Source organism: Tubulanus polymorphus, chromosome 4 (genome assembly GCF_964204645.1).
Source record: "Tubulanus polymorphus chromosome 4, tnTubPoly1.2, whole genome shotgun sequence".
NCBI lineage: Eukaryota > Metazoa > Nemertea > Palaeonemertea > Tubulaniformes > Tubulanidae > Tubulanus > Tubulanus polymorphus.
In genome coordinates this window covers 5,696,226-5,720,800 of record NC_134028.1, presented here as the reverse complement: position 1 = coordinate 5,720,800, position 24,575 = coordinate 5,696,226, and the positions used below count along the sequence as shown (strand labels likewise).

The window sequence follows — 24,575 nt, the reverse complement described above, 5'->3', positions numbered from 1 at the left end:
TGAATAAGATTTATTAAGAATATATCTGAATTGATCCATCTGGCCTGTTCCAACCGTGATTAGGCCTATATTTACCAGGAACGGGATGAAAATGACAATTAATCAACGAAACAATTAATTTTCAGCATCAAAAGCATCGTCTGCAAATTTGTACCAGCCGCTACTGACACCTAGAGGCATGGCACCAATATATGGAAGTGCTGAAAGAACATTCTTATTTTATCTAACTAAAAACGTACGGTCTCCTAGCAGAATTTCTGCGAACTAATGTAATACTGCGGGCTAGAACGTGCGCTTGATTGACCAAAATGTTCTCGAAAATCAAATTCTATAACCCAACTAGCCTATAGCCATTTCCACTTTTATTAGATTGCTATTTCCACTTTAATAAGATTAATATTTTGCACTTTTATTAGATTACTATTTCCACGTTTATTAGAGTACTATATATTTCCACTTTTATTAGATTGCTATTTCCACTTTTATTAGATTACTATTTCCACTTTTATTAGATTGCTATTTCCACTTTTATTAGATTCTCCACTTATTTACTGATGGTTGCCACTGAAGTGCCAGTCTAGCCCTATTAGTTCACAGAAATTCCGCTAGGGGACCGTATGGTGCTGCCCCCAAATTCACGGGAATTCCTGAATGACGTCATCGAGCTTTCCCTGCGTCCTTAAAACTGTCATATTCTTTCTAAACTCTGGATTTGTTTACCTTTCAAGATGCCGACGGTGTTAAGAGCTAAATTGATTGTGACCGGTAAAAACTAATAAATAAGATAGCAGTTAATTAGCCTACGCTACAGTACAGATGTATCCTCCTCGATCTACTATACTAACTAACTACGAAAAGACATTTTTATTGAATTGGAACTTAGTAGATGGTTCTTCTATCTTCCTTCTTTCTTCTGTGATTCGAATAACTTTGAACTAGAACCCTTCTTTACAGGGCCTACCCGAGTACGCACTTGACTTGTGTAAGAAATATTGAAATGTACTGAATCTATTTTCTTAACAGGTGATTCAACTGTGGGTAAAAGCGCCTTGGCGCAGGTTTTTCATAGCGATGGTTCGCACTTCCCAAAAAATTACACGATGGTAAGTCGCAAGATTATTCCGTAGGTTGCTATCCTACATACTGTATCGCCTGAATGGATTAATAACTAAATTCGTAATTCGCTTGAAAATGATTTCAGACGACTGGTTGTGAATTATGCGTAAAATCAGTGAATATTCCCGAGACTCAGGATTGTGTGGTAATTATCAATTCGATGATTCAGGAGCATAATTTTTAAAGTATAACTTGTATCATAGAAACATATTTTATACTTTTAGGAGCTGTTCATGTACGATTCAGCGGGAAAAGAAGTTTTTTCAGAACTCGTTCAAAAATATGTAAGTAAACCTAAACAGTTACCGGTAATCAGCTTGTAATCAGCCTAGTTGATCAAAACCTTTCCACGGGGGTCGATCTAAGCACTAGTCCGATTGCCCGTGTCAAATATTTTCTCATTAGGGCAAGTTGGTCATCAGTTACTATAGCGCATTTATATAGGGGTATCTCATAGCTTTTATCTGTGGCTTTTATCCCTTAGATCGGTCCCCATTTTCATTGGATTCTGTGTTCGTTAGGATCACTAGAATATCGTTTTTGAAATGACAAATTTGGTAGGCCTATATTACTGAATCAGTAAAGCTTGTAAACGATATTTTCAATGTGTTACAGTGGGATCATCCTAGTTTGGTGATGTTGGTTTACGATGTCACGAATGAAACATCGTTTTCAAGCTGCAGCAAATGGCTAGAAAGAGTGCGCAAGATGGCTCCATCTCCAGACTGTAAAATATCCGGTAACGCATCAAATCCTTTCATCGGATTTCAAAAAGTCTTAAAATTCTATCTTAACCGTCGTTGTCTTTCCTGCCTAGGAGCTTTAGTCGCGAATAAAATTGATCTGGATCAAAGGAGAGTCATCTCACCGAAACAGGGAAAAGAGTTTGCTATGAATAACGGTTTGGAATATTTCGAAGTCTCATCGGTAAGTCTTCAAAACAGTGCCAAATTTCAAAGTTCGATTCCATGAAATAACAAAGGCATATATTTGTATTTTTAGAAAGAAATGCAGGAAGTCGAGGCACCGTTTTACTATCTGGCTGGCGAATTTTACAAATCATACAACGAGGATCTGGATATATTCAAATCATTGGTGTAACACATCTCTTGAAATAACAACCCCAGTAGTCCGTCCATCACAACACAATATCCTTCATTTATCCACACTCAATTGTTTCATTGCAAATAAAGATTTCTTGAATTTCAATTTTGAGTACATTCGTTGAGTATATCTGCTGTAGCTATGTATACATGTTCAACTAGTGTATAGTGCACCCATCCTGGGGCGGATCTAGGAAAATTGGAACGCCTGGGTCCAGAAGACAAAAAAACGCATTTCTCGGATACATGTCAAAGGCTACTAGTTGGATCTCGCAAATTCTGAGAGGATGAGTGTCAAATTTTGGTCTAAAATCCAGATTTTGGTCTTATCCAGACAATGTTTGCAGTCAATTTGTTTATTAATATACAAGAAAATGACTTTAAATCCGGATTTCCCGTTAACCAGATTTTGTTGGTCCCAAATGATCTGAATTAAGCGGATTCTACTGCATATCCTTGACAAAAAGGTCAACCTCAGTTCATATTAGGGTTCCAATACATGTACTAGTTTACTGGTCTAGTTTACTGGGACAGAGATGTAGAGAAAGTAGGTACAGAGGAGTCAAAAAAATATCCATAGCCTAAAACCTTTCAATATTGAAAAAACTCGCACAATTAAACAATTTTCAACTTTTTATTTATATCCTTAAATCTATAATCCCTTAAAGATCGATTCTTTGTTTTGGGTAAAATTTCATTTTTGCATTAAAACGAACAATTTCTGATACCATTAACAAACATATCATGCCCTAAGGCCTAACACCTGGTTTAAATATCTTTAAAAACTGACGGTACAAATTAAATGCCGCTAAATACATTTTTAAGTCATTTTACGCTTTACAGGACATACATAGTGAAAACTTCATGATTTGTGTAGCTTGTAGATAAGGCATCTATGAAATGATGCAGGAATGTCAAATGACATGTCATGATCTTGTCAGCATTTTTAGAGAACAGAATGATTTGTTCAATATGACTTCAACAGTCAACAGCAAGTAAATGGTCAAGCGAACCATCCTCCCTCAACATAGATTTGAACCTGATGGTATCGAGACTCTGCCATGGGGCGACACCCTGTCCGGTCCAGTCATTCACACAGCATTGCCACTCAAAGATATTTATCGGTAAAATGAATTATGAATTCTACGATTCCATTAGGTTAAAATGTATACTGAGGTAGGAAAAGAGTGGACATACATGGTCAAAGTGACATGGAAAGTGGGGCATAAGCCCTTAAAGAGGAGTGGAATTGTCAACAGTTCAGTATAAAATACAGTAAAGCATACCAGATTTTCGAGGGAATTGCCTCTCAGATATGAAGTTAGGAATAAGAATCGATTGATTATAGACTGCACTGTATTATTGTTATTTCCATACGTCAAAGCAATAATTCATGAAGACTAGTCTTTATGAATTTTTGGTCAAAGTAATAATTTTTTTCTTTTGAGTGGAATATTGGAATGATTTGAATTACGGAATGTACTACCGATAATACTATAGGCCTCCTAAATATTCTACATATTCAACATCTATCAGTAAAAGCCATTGCAGGTGGTGATTACAGTATAAAATCAATAATGGATAATTCAAGAATAACAATACGTATTTGACACTTTAAACTGAGCAATAATTCTACTAACGTTCGAGTATCAATTTGCAGGCTAGGTCCTACCCCTTAGACAGTTGATACTAACCATCATTCTTCCAGACATATTATCACTGTCTTTAAATTTGTCTTTCAAAAGTTGCTGATCAAGAATTGATATGTCTGAGAGGATGGGTCCCGTCTACAGATAGATACTGCTGGTATACCGGTGCCTACATGAAGAAAACTCGCATTTCACATCAAGAAAGTTATGAATACATATATGAACTATCTGCCTAGGCCTACAATATATGTACCCTACATAGATTTTAGCTACCTTCGTATTGAGTTTTCAGCGCAGGTAAAGAGGGGCCAGGGTTCCTATATAATTGAAAATCGAAATTTGACCCCAACAAGTTTTCTATTACTTTATTGTACATTCTGATATACATCTACAAAGTGAAATGAAGGCTTTGATGAGAGCAGTTTTCACAGGGAAAATAGTGAAATATTGAAGATCTAGATTTGATAATGTATTTAATTTGCGTCTGTGTGTATTATACAGTTTTTTATGTATATATGATAGCACCAATATCGATTTGACCATCTGATTCTGAAATTAAATGCACAGGACTAGACTCACTCAAAAAACCTCAACAAAACACCACTTTTCACCATTCGTTGGCATTAATTCAACATTTACAAATATAAACATGATACATATTCGAAGAATACTTCGTTTTGTGACACATTAGAAAAAAAATTGAAACGAGAACTGAAAAAAAAATATTAAAATTCTCCCCATAAATAAAGGAATAAAAGTCCAACACATACAATATTTACAGTGTCGGTTAACATAAATATATCAACATTGTTGATCGTTTAATTATGCATCTGGGACCAAGTTCTTAAATAATCTAGAGTCTGCAATCACTTTCAGCTAATCACTTTCTAGTCTTACAGCTAATCACTTTCTAGTGAGATTTGAACTTTTTAATGATTACCACTACTGTATGATGCTCAAAAATTGTGACACTGGTCAAAAATGTTTGTACACGGACACTGTAATATAGCAATTTTTAGAATATATTCTAGAACTTGGTGTCGTATATCAACAACAGAATCATTTGTCAATATGCTATAAAGAAATTAGCCTTCTACTGTGTTGTCCTAGTAGTTTTTGAGGATGTTCAGGGTTTCACAATAAAAACGTTTTGTACCAATTAGCATCGGCACATCAACTAATTCCAGATTTCGTGTTAAACTTGTTTGTGAAACAGGCCCAAAGTTTATAATATGATTGAATAATCTTCACATCATCTTAAAAAGCTTATTATGCAAATTAGTGCTGCTATTTTTCGAAAAACGAAACCTTTCGATAATTATCTTAACAATAAACTTAAAAGTTCAGTTGTAAAATGCTGCTACCTTTGAAAAATTTTTGAAAAGCAGAATTCAATATTCCTCAGCTGTTTGACACTTGACTTGTATCAAGTTTCTATAATCTGTTCTTCTTTCTGGCTCCAGCCCATTTCATTCATCTGTTCACCAATCAAACAAAATTTTACAAATTCACAGCTAAAATCAAACAAAGAATAACAACAATCAGCAGAATTATAGAATCAAAATTGAATCTATTTTCATTCATGTGTTATTAAACGTATTTCTAAATAAAATTCAGAATGAATGACAGGTTTTGATATGCAGGTGATTACAATGGAAAAATCATTAAAACGTCCCTCAAACCTTCACCATTTACCTTTACCATTGGTACATACCTACCTCGTTACCGCAAAGTATGTCTTTCACCGATACAAAAGCGGACTTTGCCCATCAAATAAACATGCTTAAAAAAGGGACATATGAATAATCATGACTTAATAATAAAATGCTATTCGATGCAGCTTGTTCCATTTACTGTTGTGTGTTCACACAAGATTCTTTTGCTAAACACCTAACATATTAAATATATATTAATTTATGCTCCTTCTCAAAAAGAGCATTTTGCCAAAAAGAAAATCCAAATTAAGATATAAACCAGTAAATGCGACAAAGCAGATCAATAGGACTGTCGGTAAAGGAACATATGGGTAAGGGGGTCATCCATCAATTACATACACGTAAGTTCCTTAATTTGAAAAACCCCTCCTTTCCACGTACTGTATGTAATTTTCAATCATTACACAAATAAGAGAAATTTGATTCAATATTCAAGACCCCACTTGATCTCCTCTTCCCCTACTGTGCATGTAATGAATACATGACCCCAAAAGGTATATTCAGAGGGGAACCAAATACATCATCGGACTGAAGATCATAAAGATTTACATTTCTCTACAATTTTCAACTCTGGAAAAAGAACATGATCCTCGATAAGCTTTTTACATCATATGCATTGACAATATTACATCATTTGCTGAATCTAACATCATATATGGATGAGGAAAAATGGGGGAGGGAGTCAACTGAAAATGTAATGGGAAAATTGCTAAGTAGCGAAAATAAATCAACGCAAGGAACAAAAAGCTTTTTTAAATGAATACACCGGAACCATCGTATGACATGAATGGCCTTCACGCTACCACATAAAATATTGAAATAATCATTACCAGTAAAACGAAAATTTGAAAAATTTTTGACGCGGCTCATGGAATGTGGTAGCGTGAACGTACACTGTAAAGAATCTAAAACCGATCTAAACCTACAAAATTCGTGATTGTCGCCTACCGCCGTATAATCGAGGAGAGTAGGATCTCCCGAACCTGTCGGTAATTGTGACGTAGATTGTCCGGCTACAAATATAAAGACGGCGGCGAAATTATCAATAACTTTCGTTTATTAGAAAATATATACTAAAGAGGCGTTACATTTTATCATATAAATGTTTATAATAAATCTTGATTATGCATCATGATAATTAATTCTATCATGATTACGTCGAAAATCCAGCTGCAACTAACTGGATTAAGTCTATGTCGAACGTATCTTTTCGTAAAAGTCAGTTTTATATCAACGATACTCGAGACATACTGCCATAAGAACCGCTCGTACCATCGTGAATTTGAGGAGCACCATCGGAAGACGCTAATAATGCATCTGATTCGTGAATAGGTTTAACGGAACCTTGCAATTCGTTTCGTTGCTCGGGATCGTTCATATCTGAAAAATGAGAGAATTGGTGGGAGGTCGTTAGTCCGGTCATATCAGAATCTCAATAACTAAATGCACTGATCTGTAAAAACAAGTTGGTAAAGAATCAATTGCCTAGTTTTGATAATCTTTACATCTTCAGTATATTAGACCGGTTATAATATTCAACCAGTTCAAAACAAATTTTCTGACTATAATCAATTCTGATTTAGTAAGTTCTAGTTGCCTATTTTTTGTGTATAATTTACCATAGATAAGCTGATAAGCTGCTTGTACTGTTGGCGCCGAGTGAAAATTCGGTATCTTCTGAGCTTGAAGTATATCCAATAAATTGTCCTGGAATAAAGACCGTTATGTTTATGAATAATAATTCATATAAACATTAAATACTTCAATGTCATTGATTCTACCTCTAATACGGCAAATACTGCGATGATATTCTTAGCTTTACAATCATCATACATTTCTACGATAGCCTAAAATACACATTTTACAGAAAAACAGTAAACAAGGATTCTGAAACACATTGTTTAGTTCTCTAGTGAATACAATGTGTTTTATAACACTGCTAAAGGGATGGAATAGCACTTACTTCAACTGTTGTAAAGTCGAAACCGGAAACATGTGTACAATCTATAACTATAGCAACTGGAGGCTGAGCTGAAATATTAATGAATATGATAGGAAATCAGATTAGGGAAATATAGGCTTCACCAATATAGCAATTATTCTTATTTCACTCATTTCTCAATTAATCGTACAAGACATATGCATTTTATATAAGACATTTGTATATCAGCTTGCAACATTTTCATTGTACACGTATGTTACCGACAAGTAAAGGCAGCCCCAAATGCTCAGAATCCTGATCTTCATACGCAATGGATACTTTACTGACACAACCTTACCAGGTAGAAACCACATTTTCCCAAAATGGTGATAGGAATCCTGAGCATGCGAGGCAAACGTTTTTCTAAATCAAAGACATCATAATTTTCATCACCAATTACGTAAATGATATCACACAAACAAGCATTTCATCTTATACGAGATAAAAGCTAGAATCAAAATACATGTAATTTGCCTTTTCCCATATCAATTGAATAGAAATTTACATTGATTTCGAATGTCAATTATTTTCAGTTCATTTCTCAATCAAACAAAAAATTTTTGATTAAATTCTATAAATCGACTTGTCGATGTACAGTTCATTAGACAGAAAACAAATCGCGATCACGTAAAATTACAGACAAATTAAGAGCTTGTTGTTAAGATATCACTTACCAGTACCGAACTCAACAGCCTGAGTGGACCTACCAGTCAATACAGCGTCGGCAAATTTATGACTAAAATGATCGACGCCAGGATAATAGTAGCCTGCTTCCATTTGTAGCACCGTAACACCGTCATGTACAGTTTTCTGAATTTCAACGGTAAATGTTCATCAATGAAAAACCTTTCTCACTTAGTAACTGATTTTTACATAACCTACCGATAACTTACAACATCAATAATTTAATTTCCATAGAGACCTCAACTTACTTTAACACTAAATTTTCCATATGGATACAGCAATATCAGTATTGATACACCTATTCCCACAAGGATTCCGTACTGAAAATAATATTACAATTGACGTGTGCTCTATTCACCGTGAACATTTCATACTATTCTTTTCATGTTCATTGCAAGTTTTGAATGTTTATTCTACTCGATGAAAGAGATATGGTTTCACAAGTTTCTAACCTCAATGCCCAGTACAAATGACAAGACGAAGGTGATGAACCACGGAACCAGATCAACTTCTGAAAAAATGTTTAAGAATTCAGTAAATTTCATATATAAGCTAGGCTATCATATTCAATGAAAAAAATCAGTAGATTTCATACATAGGCTATATATTTCATATATCATAATTATGCAATTTACTGAATAAAATATATCCAAAGAGCAATTGAAAATTCAAAAAACCTTTTCACAAAATTAAACTAATTGAATTCGAATGTCGGATGGAGGACTTACTTTTAACGCGCCACATTTTCAAACAGATTCCGAAGTCTATCATCTGTATCACAGCAGTTATAATTACAGCGGCAAGCGCCGACTTGGGAATAAAACGGAAAGCAGGAGTCAAAAATGCCAATGCCAGAATTACGATTACACCTGAAAATGAGTGTACGGTCTGTAAGATATTTTAAAAAACAAGATATACTCGATGATCAAGTCCCAAAGAAAAATTAAATTAACCAACCGGTGAAAACCCCTCCAAACGGTGTTCTGACCCCACTCTGAGAGTTGACTGCAGTCCTACAAAACATGAAGAGCAAAGTGAGTCAATTCATAATGATACTATGTTTAGAAAACTTCTCGTTTGGATACCTACCTCGAGAAACTACCAGTTACAGGATAGGAGGAAACGAACGAACCGAGAATGTTTGAAATTCCTGAAAAAGAATAAAAGACAAATCAGTTGAATCCAATGTTAAATCGAAGATGGATTCAAGTAACATGTCGTACATACCTATAGCCACAAGTTCTTGGCTAGGTCGAATCTTATAGTTATTCTTCCTAGCTGAAATCAAGAAATAGCAAAATTTGTACATTTTGATCAGACCTGATATCAACAGGAGTTAACAGATAGCAATTGGATTGCAACATCAACTGAATACGCACCAAATGCTTTTCCTATAGCGATAGTTTCGACCAGACTCAGCAGCGCAACAACAGCAAATCCAGCACCAATATCCTGAATAAAATAGGAGTTACTCTAGACACATCATAGTTATGACTGCATAATTGACCATTTACATGGTGGCCACTTCTATATGATTTGCTTTTTCCCTGACATTAAGTTGACTTATACCTGCTAGGAATCTAGTCAATTTTACATATTTAAGCTAAATATGTAAAAATAGACAATAACTGTTTGATTATCTGCAACAAATTCCCCTGACTTCACCCTGATTTTTAGCTTTTTTTTTACAAAATCAACCGACTATTCCCTGACTTTATCATAGAAAAGTAAATTCCCTGATTTCCAGGTAAGTGGCCACCCTGTTTGAGATTGGTGCTTTCAAGTCAATATGAAATACATCACTGAACTTACACTGAATAATTTGGAAGTGGTCGCAACAACCGTGGCGTTAGGACCGGTTCCATTGTAGACGGTGAAACTCGGAGGTTTAAACGGAGGAAGACCCGGTTTCAGAGGACCGGTAAGAGAGAATTGTCTGAAGTTTCTCAGCCACAGACCGTACGCTAACAGGGTCGCGACGATAACTATTATTGCATTTCTCGCTAAAAAATTCAACGAAATATAATTTGATCAGAGATAAAAACCATGCAAACATCTTTTTAAAGGAACCTATTTGTCTTTAAAACAATTATTCAGTAATTATTCGTTATCTTGATTTCTGAGTTTTTCACCAATGATAGCATTTTTAATCTATTTTTTCTAATCTAATGTGCAACAATTACTGTGTAGATATTGCTCTATACTAAGAAAATATGAAATCGCTATTACTATTATTATTCTTATTATTATTACTATAAAAGAAACCAGTGAAACGAGGCATTGAGTGTGTGACTACTACGCTGCTGTACGTACCTATTGATAAAAACCATATCGAATGTTTGAGCACTTTACGACACAAATTCATGTTTTCCTCGTCGAATTTTATATCACGGCTTTTCTGCAACAAAGTAACGCAGCTATTAATGCTCCTCCACACCTTGATCCATCCGCTCGGACATTAATAATCTATGAGAGAATGTGTTATTGCTAATTAGAGCTTACCTTCATTATAAGTAAAAGGACTACGCAAACCATGCCCATTGCCATATCATACAAACTGCAAATAACCATTGATAACGTGATTTCCAAGAAGTATGTTTATAGGAAAATGATACATAAACTAGAAATTTCCTCCTTACTTAGTTTCCGTGATGTGTTCGATAAGCTTTTCCACCATCTCGATAAACTCCCTCGGAATGTTCTTCAGTCCTAAAAGATTCTGAAAGAGGCAAATAAAAGATTCAAGAATCCACGTTCGCTTCTACCGGATTCGAGATTTTGTCTGTTCATACAAACGAACCTTTAATTGTCCGACAGCGATGGTGATCGCGGCAGCCGAAGTGAAACTGCTTATAACCGGATGTGAAATATATCGCACAAGAAAACCTATAGGAAACAAATGCGACTGAAATTAGTCAACACTGATATTCCGATTCATCCAGTAATCAGAGCCCTACTTTGGAAACCAGGTATCAATTTAACTGCATGAAATGGATTAAGGTATATTTGACATTATACATGTATATGAAACCCTGGTTTTATAAACCAGGTTCAACGTTAACCAGGGGCCAGATTTATTGACTGGTATTTACTCAATTAACTTTCAATTCAGTAAGCCCCTTGGTTAGAATTATTCAATAAAACCAGGCCTAGGTGATTAATTCAACTGAAAGACAATTGAGTAAGTTCTAAGGTACAAGTAAAAACTAGCCTCAAGGGTCAACCAATCTCAAATATCTGTTTACCAAGTTAGTTACCTAAGTGGAATAAACCCATAGCCAGTTGAATACAGCCGGTCATGAGACACAGAACGATCGCGTACGTAGGATCTTGTTTAATCGGCGATGAGGCAAAAGCAGCGGTCATCAGCGACATGATGGCGGTCGGTCCTAGTGTTATATCTTTAGCCGTGCCCATCAGACAATAGATAAAACATCCCATAAACGCTGAATACAGACCGTACTGAAAAATCAAACAAATTATTATAACAAGGCTATAAGCCTGGTTCTATAGTCAGAAAATGGACGTCATTTATTGGATATTAGGAAATCACATCTACAGAAATCACCACATTAAATGTACCCGGTACATGCCAATTGCCCCATAAGAGACTCCCCAAGACCTCCCAGTCTGAAGCACGCCCTATTTATTCATGAGTTGCATTAATCCCAACAAGCTTTTTCTCATCTCAATATCTATTGAATGAATGAAGTTCATTTCTCAGATATAATGTATGAATATAGGTATGAATGTAAAAAGCATGATCGATTATATATATATTTGAGAATTTACATATTTTAGGGGGATACCTTGAGCCCTACGAGCCTCATGTACCTGGAGAGGAGATGCCTTCTCATGTAACAATAATGATCACATAAAAGAAATATCGATGACAATCAATGATGAGGATTGTATTTAACAAGTTAATTGTAATATTGAAACTACTAGACGTAATGTACAACATTAAAGTCTAATAATTTATCAATGATAATATACGCTTAGTCTATTGGCGACTGCTTAAAGCTTTCATTTTATCACCATCGACACTGACTGGCGTATAATTACATTACCGCGCTGTTTGGATGAGTTTATTTCTGTTGACGCTCACCTGAGGTGGCAGTTCTGCAACGACAGCATACGCCAAGCCTTGTGGAATTACCATCAACCCGACCGTTAAACCAGCAATAAGATCGCATTGAAAATCATACGGCCTGAAAATATCACGCAAAAAATACGTGTAGCTTTTTCAATCATTACGCCACATCATTATAAGTCTCAAGCAAACTAGGCTACAGTGTTGCACAGTCATGACATAAGTCCAAAAGTGGTCTTAAATCTTAAGACAGGTCTTAAGTTGTTAGATTGGCTATAGAACTAAGTTGGCCTTAGACTGGTCTTAAGTCTAAACCATGACTATGCAACCGGCCCCTGGGAACTACCTAGGGGTGGATCCAGGGACAGACTTTGAAAGGTGTACAAAAATAAAAGTGGCATTTTGCTGAAAAAGGAAAGTTTCTTTGCAGAGGAAGGCCAAAAAACAAGGGTCTGGAAAATTGTGAAATTTCAGTGCATCTTATTGTAATTTGTGGCGCTTGAGTGACATAAAGAGAGATTATAAGTTAAGTCTTAGCCAGAGGATTTCTGCTCTATTAGTGAGCCTACAGGTGGAAAAAATTTCCTAGTAAGAAAATTGCTGTTCCGTCTTTCAAACGGGGCACAGGAAAATTGCGATGGGAGCATGTGTTCCTTGTTATCCCATCTGGATCCGTTGTTGGTGGTTAGCAATTAGCCAGCATTTTGACAATTCAGTAGTTATTACTCATCTTTTCCTAGCAGAATTTTAAGTATCATTGAAGCCGTACCTGTACTTTGGAAGCCATGTTGATATCGGGAATCGTTTTTGAGCGTGTTGCACGGTGAATGCGCTGCGTATATATTCGCGACATTGCTCGCAGTTGCACACCATATTCTTCAACTCTAGGCAACAACTCGTACACTGTGACCGCAACTCCTCGCAACGTCCAGCTTCCACCTTTTCTTCGTTGGCATGACCTGTAAAATATTCCAAAAAAATTAAATAGATTACGATAAATGCTTAAACAAATAATTGTTTTGTGTTCTATTCAATTCTAAACCCTGTTGTTCACTTGATTTCATAATCTATATTCAGTCGCACCTGTTTATAGATTTTTCTGATTTTAAGAACAAAGTTGAAGTGTTGTCACCTGCCTGCCACTGAGCGCCTGCCTGGCAGTTGAGAATTGAAACCGCAGCCCGGGTGACATGTTCATATTCATCATTTAATTCATTATACAGAAAATATCACTTCGATGATTAGAACACACTTGGAACAGATCATACCATGGATTATAAAAATGAATTTGTTTAAGAGTTCATGATTGTACATCATAAAGAAACCCAAATCCACAAATGGAAATGCAGCACTGTCAGATTCTTGAAGCGTAGTTCAAAACAAGTACAATCTATCACTGTTTTCAGAAATGTTTTTGGTAAACATAAATATATCTATACTGCTCTCTAAACATCATTTTCCTTTTTCATATATAAACTTCATTTTGTCGAACTGGATAACTAATCGTAGCCATGAAGTTTGTATCGAAAAACGTTGCAAATTAATAAACAGTTCTTCAACACAGAACTCCGGATTTCTTACCCATACTCACCCATTTATAGAAGGTTTGCCACGTATCATAGGAAAAACTATATCACAAAACAATCATTGTATAGAGTTCTTGGCAACTGATCGACCATATGACTGTCGATATACATGTATATACAAAAATGTCACAGGATAAATTGAAAAATGAGGATACAATGACAGAAGATAAATGGTGACAGTGGTTCTACACCGAGTCCAGAGTGTGTGGGCTAATTGTTTTTCTGAACTTTGAACAAACAGTAAAACGCTTCGATGTTTATATGAACGAAATTGATACGAGGAAATAAATTCAGCACCTTTGGGAAGTAGAATTCGACGTAATTCAGTGTACTCGTTAAATCAGAGAAAAATCTACCCACCTAGGCCGGCGGCATTGCTGACTAGAGGCAAGGTTTCTCCGTACGAAACCATGAGTTCAGATTCGACATGAAACTGACCAAAAATAAATCCACTTCAATTCATTAATGACAAAAATCTACGATCTGCGTAATACATGCTACCAGGACGCACTGCGAATTTTGAGTTGGTCCAACGACTACGTAATATATATTAATATATATATGCTAAAATGACATATGTTGCCAAACTAAATCAGTATGAAATCTAGTCTGCAATATGCTATAACATCACTTGTTAAAATGGATTCCTATATAGACTGACTGACTGACTGACTGACTGACTGACTGACTGTCAGCTGAACAAACATTGATTTGTTGAAATTTATTGCAACGCGTTTTTTTCTGTGGAGTAATCATTCTTGTCATTCTCGTACACTTTGACTCCTTTGATTATGGTATTCGTTTTACCGGCTCTGGAGCAATCACCCAGGTAGGCGTCGAATCCGCTTACAGAAATCAGCTTAGTCATCGGAAATCTCCGCGCAAAAATCGAATAATCGCGAGATCGGCGCTCTTATTATAACTGGGAAGTAATCAATTACTTTCAATTCCGAGTGATGTTTCGCGTCACCCAGGTCTTCACAGAGCTGATCGAGTAAACCAACTATTTCAGTTCCCTATATGATGATTCCCAAGGGATGAATATCAAGCTTGCCATATTTCAAACTGGTAAATAAGCCTAACAAAAACCAAGCTAGTAAACCATCCAATTATCTTTATTCAAATACTAATCCAGGGTTCATAGTGTCAATGACCAAACTCAATAAATGACCTTTCAAAGACTTGTTTTTTACCGATTTTTTTATCGATTCCAAGACTTAAACATACCAGTAATCGTTATGGTTAAGCCAGGTATCCTGAAATCTACGTTTTCCAAGCATTCTTTGTAATCAGTAGATCAGGAGCTGTTACAGTGAACATGTGTCTTGGATCTACAGACGATAACTGATAACTGATGCCATTCGAGGATCATGACAATGATTATATTTAAGGATTTTAGAGCCCATTCCATGCCTGATACTCGAATCGACCCATTCCCATTTCAAAGCCTTCAACGGACTGCTATGAACCCTGTTAATTACAGATAGCTTCATTCAACTGAGATTTTCTATAGATCTAACCCTATTTTCGTAAGTAACATTTTCGATGATCTTAAGAGGACGAATTGCCGACTTTCTTCGCGGGGTAAATGGAAATTTCTGCATGATAGCTCGACTGAGCCTCGAACATCAATGGGTTTTTGATGTAAGGCATCTCGTCGTCGGTGTGATTAGAAAGCGTTGTCGAGTCTTCTAAAACGAGCTCTTTCTATAACGGTGCAAAAGATGCGAACATTGCGAGTACGGGATAGTGCGCTACTAATTTCCGACGGGAGACGAACGCCGAGAAAAATGGCTACTTATTTATTCATGGTTCGATCGCGTTTTCTCTCCCAAATAACACGACATCGGGGAAATCATATCGTTTACTACTAGAATTACTACCGCGATCAGACGGAGACGATTTGGCCCGCACCAGACCTGCGTCAAATTTGGCCAGTGCCTTATAAGAGAGCGCATTCACACATATATCACTCACTCGATACTAAAAATGCACAAAGTGAAATAAATGATTCCTTCCAGAACCAGTAGCAATTCACAGCGATAATTTTGACCCATGCAAAAATCTGACTTGGGCCTGGTTCAAAATTTTTGATTGGGCCAAATCTGGTTCATTTGGCACCCGTGTGAACAACTGTGAACACCTGTGTGGTCGCAGCTTAAACTATCCGAATTCACATGCATCCATTTTTTCTTATATCTCATTATTTAGCGAAAGCGTTCTGGACGCGATAACTTTTCAGAGAAGATATAACCCCCTAGTAGATTTGAGTCCACTAATAACTGGTCAAATCAATGGAGAAATAATTCTCTTCTCTCAACAGAAGCTTTAGTAATTCAATGACAATCTCGGTAAAATTCTATCCAGTAAAGAGGAGTTTACTATAATATGTATGAGGTAGATAAGTCGAGAAAATTGATGGAAAATGTATTAGATCTTAACAGCGTCATTGCGGAAGATGAAAGCGTTCACATGTCAGCTGGATATATGAATAAAATTGAGATAGAAATCAATGGACAAACTTACATGCATGAATCAGCGGATTGCAGACTAAACTCATGAACTTTCTCTTAAAACGTCGACTCAACATGTACTCGTGCAGAAAATGTTAGTAAAATTTAAGAACTACAGACAAGAAGGGCCACTGTGAAAACCAGTTTATTGCAGTAGGCAGTCTATATCTGTCCGGCGGGTCAAACTATCCCAAACATCTGTATACGCTATTGATCTATTTTGAAGAACGGTTTTTGCGCTGATTCACAATCTAAACTGAATCGTTGATCGAATTAATCAGTTGAAATCAGCCTTTATTTGTCTGAAGTGTATGTGACATGTAATGCCAGTGTGTTCAACGCCTGACACTGCTGCATTACAAATGCATTCATCACTTCTAATTTCAATTTGCACTGAAACGCCACTCAAGCCATTATAAGATATTATATTTGTGGATGTCGATCTATTATAATGGATACTTCAAGGTTTCTGCAACCAAAGTGCTGATGGAGAACCATCGACCACGAGCCTCCACTAACCATTGAAAAATCCTGCAATCACAGCCACAGGGAGCCAATTATGAAGCCAAGGTTTAGTCTGAAGACCTTCGTGTTATGGCATATCAATCTAACGACTTAGGACTAGCCTTAAAATTTCAAGGCATTTCACCGCTAAGATTTTGATGAATTTCTGAAATCTTAGGGTATTCGAGGACCCGCAGGAACCCTGAGATTTAAAACCATTCATAGACAAATATCAATTAGTCTTACTGCCATTTTTCAATCAATACATATCTCAAACACAAGTTCACATTTGGCTCCAATAATGTTTGGTGACAGTGCTTCTCGTTGATGGAGAGAGATGTTAATGTTACAGCTAAAATACATGTCATATTCCCATCATTGAAGCACTATATCAAAAATACATCATTTTCAATCGAGAAATTGATGCGTGCAAAATTTCGATCAAGTATTCAACCATTCACAACATCACATGTCATAAACTACCATGCTGCATAACGATTCTCAATATGTCATACACAAGTGTGAGACATCTTGTCTGCTTTTCAAACAATTAAGTCATCCACTAGACGACAAAACGCACAGTAAAACATGAATCTTTCTTGTATTCAATTTTCATTTCCCTTATGATATCCAACTCCCTGATGTGCTAAACATGGTTAAATACTAGCACCACAGCCTACACGACCATATGGAGCACATATTCTTTATCTGATAATAATCATATCTTTTAGGTTGCTACTGGGAAATCATAAATCATTTTCCACTATTGAATAGATACGTCAGAGTCGCTGTCTATCACATTGATGGTCAGCATAGGAATGCACTGCTAGCTGCTCTCGTGAAAGTAGCTAATTTACATGCACGCTATACAGCCGCATATCAGAGGAACCAGTGATAGAAATCGGACATTCATATTGCCACTAACGCACGGAATATTGATGCGAGAGCAAATAATCACAGATCACATCTCTAACTCGGCCTCAACTTCTAGGTTTTCAATAGAAACCCTGGATCAATACTGAAACAAATCAATGTTTCTTGCTTCAATCATCATCAATACCAATACAGTGGGTTTGAATAATATCCCATCTGAATCTAACATTTTCAGGTATAAAGTGATGGGCCGTGTAGGAATTTTTATCGGATCAATGTTCAGGCCTCCAGTAGCTCACTAGGATAAGATGTGATGTTGTTGTCGTATTGACTATCAGTGCTGACAAAAATTCATAAAGACTAGTCTTTATGAATTTTTTGTGCTGGGTGACAAGCGGGTTCGAGTCCTGCTGGCTGATTACACTAGAGTGCGGACAACACTGCCGCCCCGTCAAATAGGGTCAATCTTGGGAAACCGAGATACGAACGAGGTAATGCAAGATAAACAAACATATAGGCCTACGCATACAAAGATTCTCGAGGTTCTAGCAGATATTCCAAAAAATAGATATGCACAAAATTGATTACCTCCAGAAAACACCTTCTGAATAGCGATTACGGAACGACCTTCAGAATAATGAATACAGAATTACCTGAATCTGAATAATTATTCGTATCATTTAGTTCACATTGCGATGTATTGATGATCAATACTCGGTTTGATTTCATGTCAGTCGACGGCAGGAAAGACTTTTACGATGTCTTCCAGCCTTATTCCCAATCAGTAAAGGAAGTTAACTTTGTGTTTAGACTAACTATCTAACCGTGTCCTGCATATTTAAACCATACGTACTTATCAGTCATAAGTCATAACCCAAAAACAGACACAATTTGAGTACAGGCCTATTTATCAACTGACTTCGTTATTATCAGTGGATATTTTTTTTAGTATATCAGGTACTTATGTCAGTGGACATTGAAATGATTTGCCTTCTAATCAAACAAACATTCAAAGAACATAACCCAGGGTAGCTTTGTCCAGTTTCATTTTAACATGAAATGCACTAAATATGAAAATGTTCCTCGTAATAAAATAAACCCGATACAATCGATGCACATTTTTTCCAAATATGAATCCTCAACTTTTCTATACCCGGGGGATCAACAAGCTGGATTTGAAAATATCAATTTCTACATTTCAGTTGACAGTCGGGGTGCAGGTGCACAAGCCTAACAAGTACTTCAATAGTTGGCTTATGAAGAGGGGAGAGCTTACGAAGTAAACACCTGGCCACCTGCCTGACAACGAAATCTGGTAGCGGAAACATTGATGTAAAATGTCTATTTCAGAATTCCTTTCCAGAATTCACCTATCCACCTTAAAACTAAAGGAAAAATTGAATTCGGTGAGTTCAACACGGGTGCATGCAGGGGCTAAATTTGAAGAACTTGTCACATTGCAAAAGGGCACTTTGATGTTCAAAGGCAATATAACATCACTTCCACGCTGAAGGGCAAATCAAACTGTACACCCCAGCTGTTTCTTGGTGGTAACTTGTAACAGGATCTTGTAACATCCCAAATGACACTTTCATGTCAAAAATCCCCATTTTTTGTTTGTTAATAAAACGAACAATGGCACTCAAAGATTTGATGGACTTCAAGTCTCACAAGACCCCATGGAGCTGCCCCTGTTCAAAAGAGTCCCCTAGCGTGCGACAAGTTCGCAAGATTAACCCAGCTTTATGAAGTTATCATAACGTCTACAGTAACTGCCAATTTGGTGACAAATGAAAACATTTCCAATCAACAAACTTATACAGAAGTTACCTGATTTCTATCTGAAATCGGGCTGTAGTCATTCAAATTAGAACCGATGCAATATGTTTGTCAAAACCGCACCGATCACTACAGATTGTAGCAAGAAAGCATTTGCTACGACCTATCGATAAATGAATGACATTAAAGAAAAAGGAGTCGTTACTGGCATTGTGTCAGATTGATCTGAGCGGACTGCAGGGGATTGAGTAACTACTACGTTCAGCCTACGTACCATCGATGACTGCCGCCGCTGGTTCATCATTATTAGATTGACTGCCGTTCGGTTTCGTCGACGACGGTTTATAGCTAACATTAATCTCGTGAAGCGTTATTTCCCCACCAGTCATTTTGTCTATTTACGGGAGATATAAATGATTCTGCGAGGGCAATTTTTCCGCGAGACCAAACAAAACTGCCGCACGATATTATTCTTTCCGTATTGTTTTTCTCACAAAATACGCCAATAACCAATGAATCGTACGGATCGTTTTCGATAAAACTTGCTGGAGATGTTTAGTAGAAGTTAGAAGTAAACATATACCAGCCTTTAATAATCCGAAAAGTCGTCTGCAAATAGATGAATTCGCAAAACGTTCAACGTCCGATTTCTTTTCGTAGATACCGGATTTTTACCGGTGTCGCAAACGTTACAAGTTATACGCGTTTGCGATCGACGCAGCCTTTTCAAAGTTTTACGTAGGTACGAAAATCATAAATAAGTTCTTAACGAGAGACTATCTAATTAGCTCAACGAATCAGCGCAGGTAAACATAACAATGATAGGAACAATTGTTATCGGATAATATACGAGCTTTTTTTACATTTTGCGATCGCGAGGTCTGACGTCATTAACGATAATGGCCAATCAATTGGCAACGTTCGAAACTTGATAATATTGATTTAGCGCTTCATAGGTTTCTGTTTTATGTATTTGTGTTCGTGTTTCAAATATTGACTTACATCTACTAAAAGATCGCCTGCGCCGATTACTAAACACGAAATCGACGCCGAATTTCAAACATACACACCGTTTTGATTCGGCCTTAGATTCACCGAGCAATTCTTATTCCTAAAACGCATTCTTAAATATCCGTATTAGAAACGACGATATCATTTTGAAATTTGATAATATTTCCGTCAAGCAGTTTTCCTCGCGTCCATAGCCGAACATGTCTGATTTTTTCTAATGTGCCACTTTAGCACTCGGTCCGTTATTCAAGGCAGCACACTATTACAACTTACTGCCTCGTTCGTAAACACCTGTGGCGCGCTTACAATTACAATGAGTATATCAATGCGAAATAATCTCGAGGAATTTCGCTCTCTAAGACGACTTAATCCACGTTCGTAAGCCTCACACCGACAAAATATCGAATGACCGCTTGTACACGATGTGACCACAATAATACACTGCCATTTAGCCTACAGATTATTCATCGCACGAGCTTCCATATCAATCATCCAATGAAATTAAAATCAAATGACTTTCATTAGAATTCTATCGCCATCGCTCTAGTCACTAGAGTTACTTACACACGTCCTGAGAGCAGCTTAAAGGACAATTCTATATTCTATATTTGACGTCATCAAATATATCAGCTAGGAAATTATTTTTGATAACCGAACTCTATCGCAGCAAGCCCCGCGCCGCTTAAGACTGATTCGATTATCGGCATAAATCCAGAATTCATAGAAAGCCTAACCGCTGCTTACAATGCGATGTGGTAACTAGCATCATCGTATCCATCGTCGAAAATTAACTTTGGGATTTTTCGACCCCTTGTGAAATCATCAGAAATAGAGCCGCGAATAGACTCGAAGGTGTTCGTAGAAATCGTATAAATACGGTGCAGCAGCATTAAAGCCGCGATGCAGTCGAGTGGTGCTCGTTGTATCGCGACGATCAGAGAAATTTCTGACACTCGTCTCCTTACCTACTGATCGGCGCGTGCGTGGGCGTCGATAGATACTTTCTCTTCGACTGCCACTGAATCGATGTCTCTTCCGCCCCGCGACACAAAGTTCATTGATAATTCCGCACTCGATACAACGGAAATCTCATTGACCTATCCCTTAAAAGACGCGAAACCGATCGAACTTAGTCACCATCGTTATAGGCCTATAAAGCCTACGAAGCTCGACGGCAACCGCTGGACCGTAGAGACCCTGCATCCATTCTTCAATCGATCAGCCGAGAATAATGCGGAATTCTGATACGCGAGAAAGAGTTTCATTCGCGGAATAAAACGCCGCGATCGATCGATAGATCGATATTCATTTCTTGTATTAACGTTATTTACGACGACGCGTCGGTTGAGATGGCTACGCTGAAAAACCGGCACGTGTTTCCGACTACCGCAGCTGTGACCGGCGTCGTTTCAATAATATCGATGATCATATCGTTCTGGCGTGCCCGTCATTTGTAACATGTGACACATAAAACTTTCATTAGCAATTAGACATGTATCATCAGCTTGTAGGCCTACCGATCGAAACGTATTGATTGATTTTACTTAACTTCCCCTGGAGCGAATCCAGTTGGGCAAACTTTGACAGGATACAAATCAATGAAAAGGGCATACATACCGAAAAAGGGCAAGTTAAGTACAGCCAAAACAAGGTTTCGAAAATTTTTTGAAATGTAAGGGCATTTTCATACAATATCTAGGCACTTCAGGGTAACTTAATAAAAGAGTTAAGCTGAATCTTGTGCCGCAGACCGCGGTCTTATCAGTAATGGGTGACAAAAATATGCCCTGAAAAATTTTGCCACCGTATTTTCGAAAGAGCACGGGAAAATTACTACTCCCTGTATCCCCCCTGCCTCTGTTTTTATTTAGTAGCCAATGAAACTATTGTTGAAACTATTGTTAAAAGTTGAAATACCGAAACGATAGAATAGGTCCTCAATCTTACTTTTACATTTTTTCTTGGAAGTTTAAAGATTAAATACGATTATAATATTTTCACTAAATATAATATAAAAGTTCTAATTAATCGGCTACATGAACAACTGAAAACTAGCAACCAAGATGAGAAAATTTGATTCAATTTACATCAGTTTTTCCAGATTCATTCAAGAAACCCGAGTCTAATGTAAAAGTAGGATAGCGCAATATCGCGTACTTCGATGACTTTTCACGCTACGAATGAAATCTATGTCAATGTCGATATGTGATTGATGAAGCTGTTCAAGCGTTCTTATCGATATTACACACCAATGCACAACAAGTCACATCAAGTGGTTCAGAATCAATAGTGATCAACAGAGGCAAACGATACATCGCAAACAGTTAGAAGACGCTACAAGTGAATCTGAAGATGAGATCTTAGTACGAGTTGCCTAATTAGTGAGCGACTTAGGCCTAATTGCTGGTGTTAATTGTATTAAACCTTTTACTGCCTTTACCAACAATGCAGTAGCGTAATGGACCCATCGTTTATTGGTTTTAGGTTCAAAATCGGGTTGGTTTAAGCTCACCCGATAAAAATGCTTATCATAGTTAGACTAACGATTTATAAATTGTAGCACATTGCAACCTACATAAACTACTTGGAAAAGCGCAGAGATTTGTTATTTCTATGAAAACATAATGTGTCTACAGTTGTACTGGTAAAAGCTAAGCATTTTGTGGTCCCATTCTAAGCCACTCATGATCCTATTCAGAGCGCCAGTTAAAAAAATGGCGTCTCTTTCAATCTAAGGAAAGGGCACTGTAGAAATCACTATTGGAGTGCCGGTACCAGCACCGTTGGCACAACGAAAAAGTCGTAAATATTTGACCGCCAAATAGTCTAGCGCAGTTACTAACTGTTGAAGTGACACACCTAAGCTCGGATTATCCAGTGAGGGGTTGGCTCCCTTGTATCTATTTCATATTTGCCGTCCCTAGATGCTGTTGCACTTGCATTAAGAAAATTGCCTCACACCCCTTTTTGAGTTCTTTTGTGTCGTGTGGTTGTCAGCAATTTAGCTAAAAGTGCAGATCTGCACCTCTCGTGATTGACGCAATCTGCTAAAATCTTTCTACTCTCTCTAGTGAGGATATCTTAAAATTAACCAATGGCAATGTACTGAATTGCTGATGACATTTTGAATCTGAAACAATGATATTTAACGTAATTGATTGAACCGTTTACGCGGAGAGGTGCGGAGCTGCACTTTTTCCCCAGTCGGTGTTTCTGTTTGAAACTTTTTTTACAAATTTGCCAAAAAAGGCCTATTCCAGTATCCATTCGAAAATATTTAAAAGAAAAAGAAATAAGGAAACGCTACATACCGACAGCAGCAAATTTCCCTATATTTCACTTTTTCTAAAAAGATAAGAAACCAGTATTTTTGACGTATATTCGGTTACCCCAACATTAATAATACTCCGAGATATGAATACCGTTTGTTTAGCTGCGATGTAACCATTTGGTAGATTGGTTGCCTAGACCGGTAACCAGTCTACATAATGTTTGAACGCTAACAGGGAAGCGCTCCGGGTTGGAGCTTCTTGTCAATACTAACCTAATGGCTTTGCTCCATTGACTAGAAATACATGAAGTAGCATTTTCCTTCCACTTGTAATTCTCACACGCTAGACATTTTTTCGGCAAATATAGATTTTAATCAGTTTAAAGCCGTGAACGCATTCGCTTCCATGTGACACGGAGCAGACTGACTAATAGGTGCAATGGACATTTCCTACTATGGAAGGTATGCCATGCCAGTTGGCAATTGCTAGTTGCCATTTGCTAGTAAGGCTTGTTGCCAATTGCTAGTTGTCAAATGACACTTGCTAGTTGAAGATTTTTTCGATCCGTTCACGCTAGCGCCACCTCAATATATGTTTCCTTAAAGATATTTACCATAAGGCAAATCTATCACGTCAAAAAATTTGATTTTAAGTAAAATCGTATAATTCATATAGGCGCTTTTATCTAGATATTGA

At 37.0% G+C, this 24,575-nt stretch overlaps 2 protein-coding genes across 10 annotated transcripts; one reads left to right on the top strand and one right to left on the bottom strand.

The window, feature by feature from the left end:
- Positions 1 to 659: 659 nt before the first annotated feature.
- Positions 660 to 2,292, top strand: LOC141904095 (intraflagellar transport protein 27 homolog). The gene is made up of 7 exons (XM_074792554.1): positions 660 to 765; positions 1,024 to 1,103; positions 1,202 to 1,261; positions 1,341 to 1,400; positions 1,732 to 1,855; positions 1,934 to 2,043; positions 2,119 to 2,292. Exons 1-7 carry the CDS (start codon positions 729 to 731, stop codon positions 2,215 to 2,217), a joined length of 570 nt encoding a protein of 189 aa, XP_074648655.1. The 5' UTR covers positions 660 to 728; the 3' UTR covers positions 2,218 to 2,292.
- Positions 2,293 to 2,855: 563 nt separating this feature from the next.
- Positions 2,856 to 24,020, bottom strand: LOC141903163 (sodium-independent sulfate anion transporter-like). 9 transcript variants are annotated; one of them, XM_074791178.1, is made up of 24 exons: positions 19,871 to 20,317; positions 13,111 to 13,300; positions 12,357 to 12,459; positions 11,506 to 11,710; positions 11,049 to 11,134; positions 10,888 to 10,967; positions 10,751 to 10,805; positions 10,562 to 10,646; positions 10,061 to 10,251; positions 9,628 to 9,700; positions 9,476 to 9,526; positions 9,338 to 9,398; positions 9,206 to 9,261; positions 8,977 to 9,117; positions 8,701 to 8,759; positions 8,497 to 8,568; positions 8,239 to 8,374; positions 7,547 to 7,614; positions 7,365 to 7,430; positions 7,203 to 7,290; positions 6,856 to 6,963; positions 6,510 to 6,596; positions 5,587 to 5,650; positions 2,856 to 5,382 (listed from the first exon to the last, which is right to left on the bottom strand). In XM_074791178.1, exons 1-23 carry the CDS (start codon positions 19,983 to 19,985, stop codon positions 5,610 to 5,612), a joined length of 2,217 nt encoding a protein of 738 aa, XP_074647279.1. In that variant the 5' UTR covers positions 19,986 to 20,317; the 3' UTR covers positions 2,856 to 5,382; positions 5,587 to 5,609. The 9 variants fall into 9 exon arrangements, with proteins under 9 accessions (XP_074647279.1, XP_074647280.1, XP_074647278.1 ...); XM_074791179.1 differs by lacking the exon at positions 5,587 to 5,650 and having other exon boundaries at positions 19,871 to 20,316; XM_074791177.1 differs by lacking the exon at positions 2,856 to 5,382 and having other exon boundaries at positions 5,446 to 5,650.
- Between the last annotated feature and the right edge of the window lie 555 nt (positions 24,021 to 24,575).

What these genes read in the sequence shown, in the direction of transcription:
- LOC141903163 (XM_074791178.1), bottom strand. Translation starts at nt 19,985, where the DNA reads ATGACTGGTGGGGAAATAACGCTTCACGAGATTAATGTTAGCTATAAA. An exon ending in TATGGGTTTATTCCACTTAG is followed by an intron (nt 11,135 to 11,505) that starts GTAACTAACTTG and finishes TGTTTCCTATAG; the next exon opens with GTTTTCTTGTGCGATATATT. An exon ending in AGGCGACAATCACGAATTTT is followed by an intron (nt 5,651 to 6,509) that starts GTAGGTTTAGAT and finishes CCCTTTTTTAAG; the next exon opens with CATGTTTATTTGATGGGCAA.
- LOC141904095 (XM_074792554.1), top strand. Translation starts at nt 729, where the DNA reads ATGCCGACGGTGTTAAGAGCTAAATTGATTGTGACCG. An exon ending in AGCTAAATTGATTGTGACCG is followed by an intron (nt 766 to 1,023) that starts GTAAAAACTAAT and finishes TTTTCTTAACAG; the next exon opens with GTGATTCAACTGTGGGTAAA. An exon ending in AATATTTCGAAGTCTCATCG is followed by an intron (nt 2,044 to 2,118) that starts GTAAGTCTTCAA and finishes TTGTATTTTTAG; the next exon opens with AAAGAAATGCAGGAAGTCGA.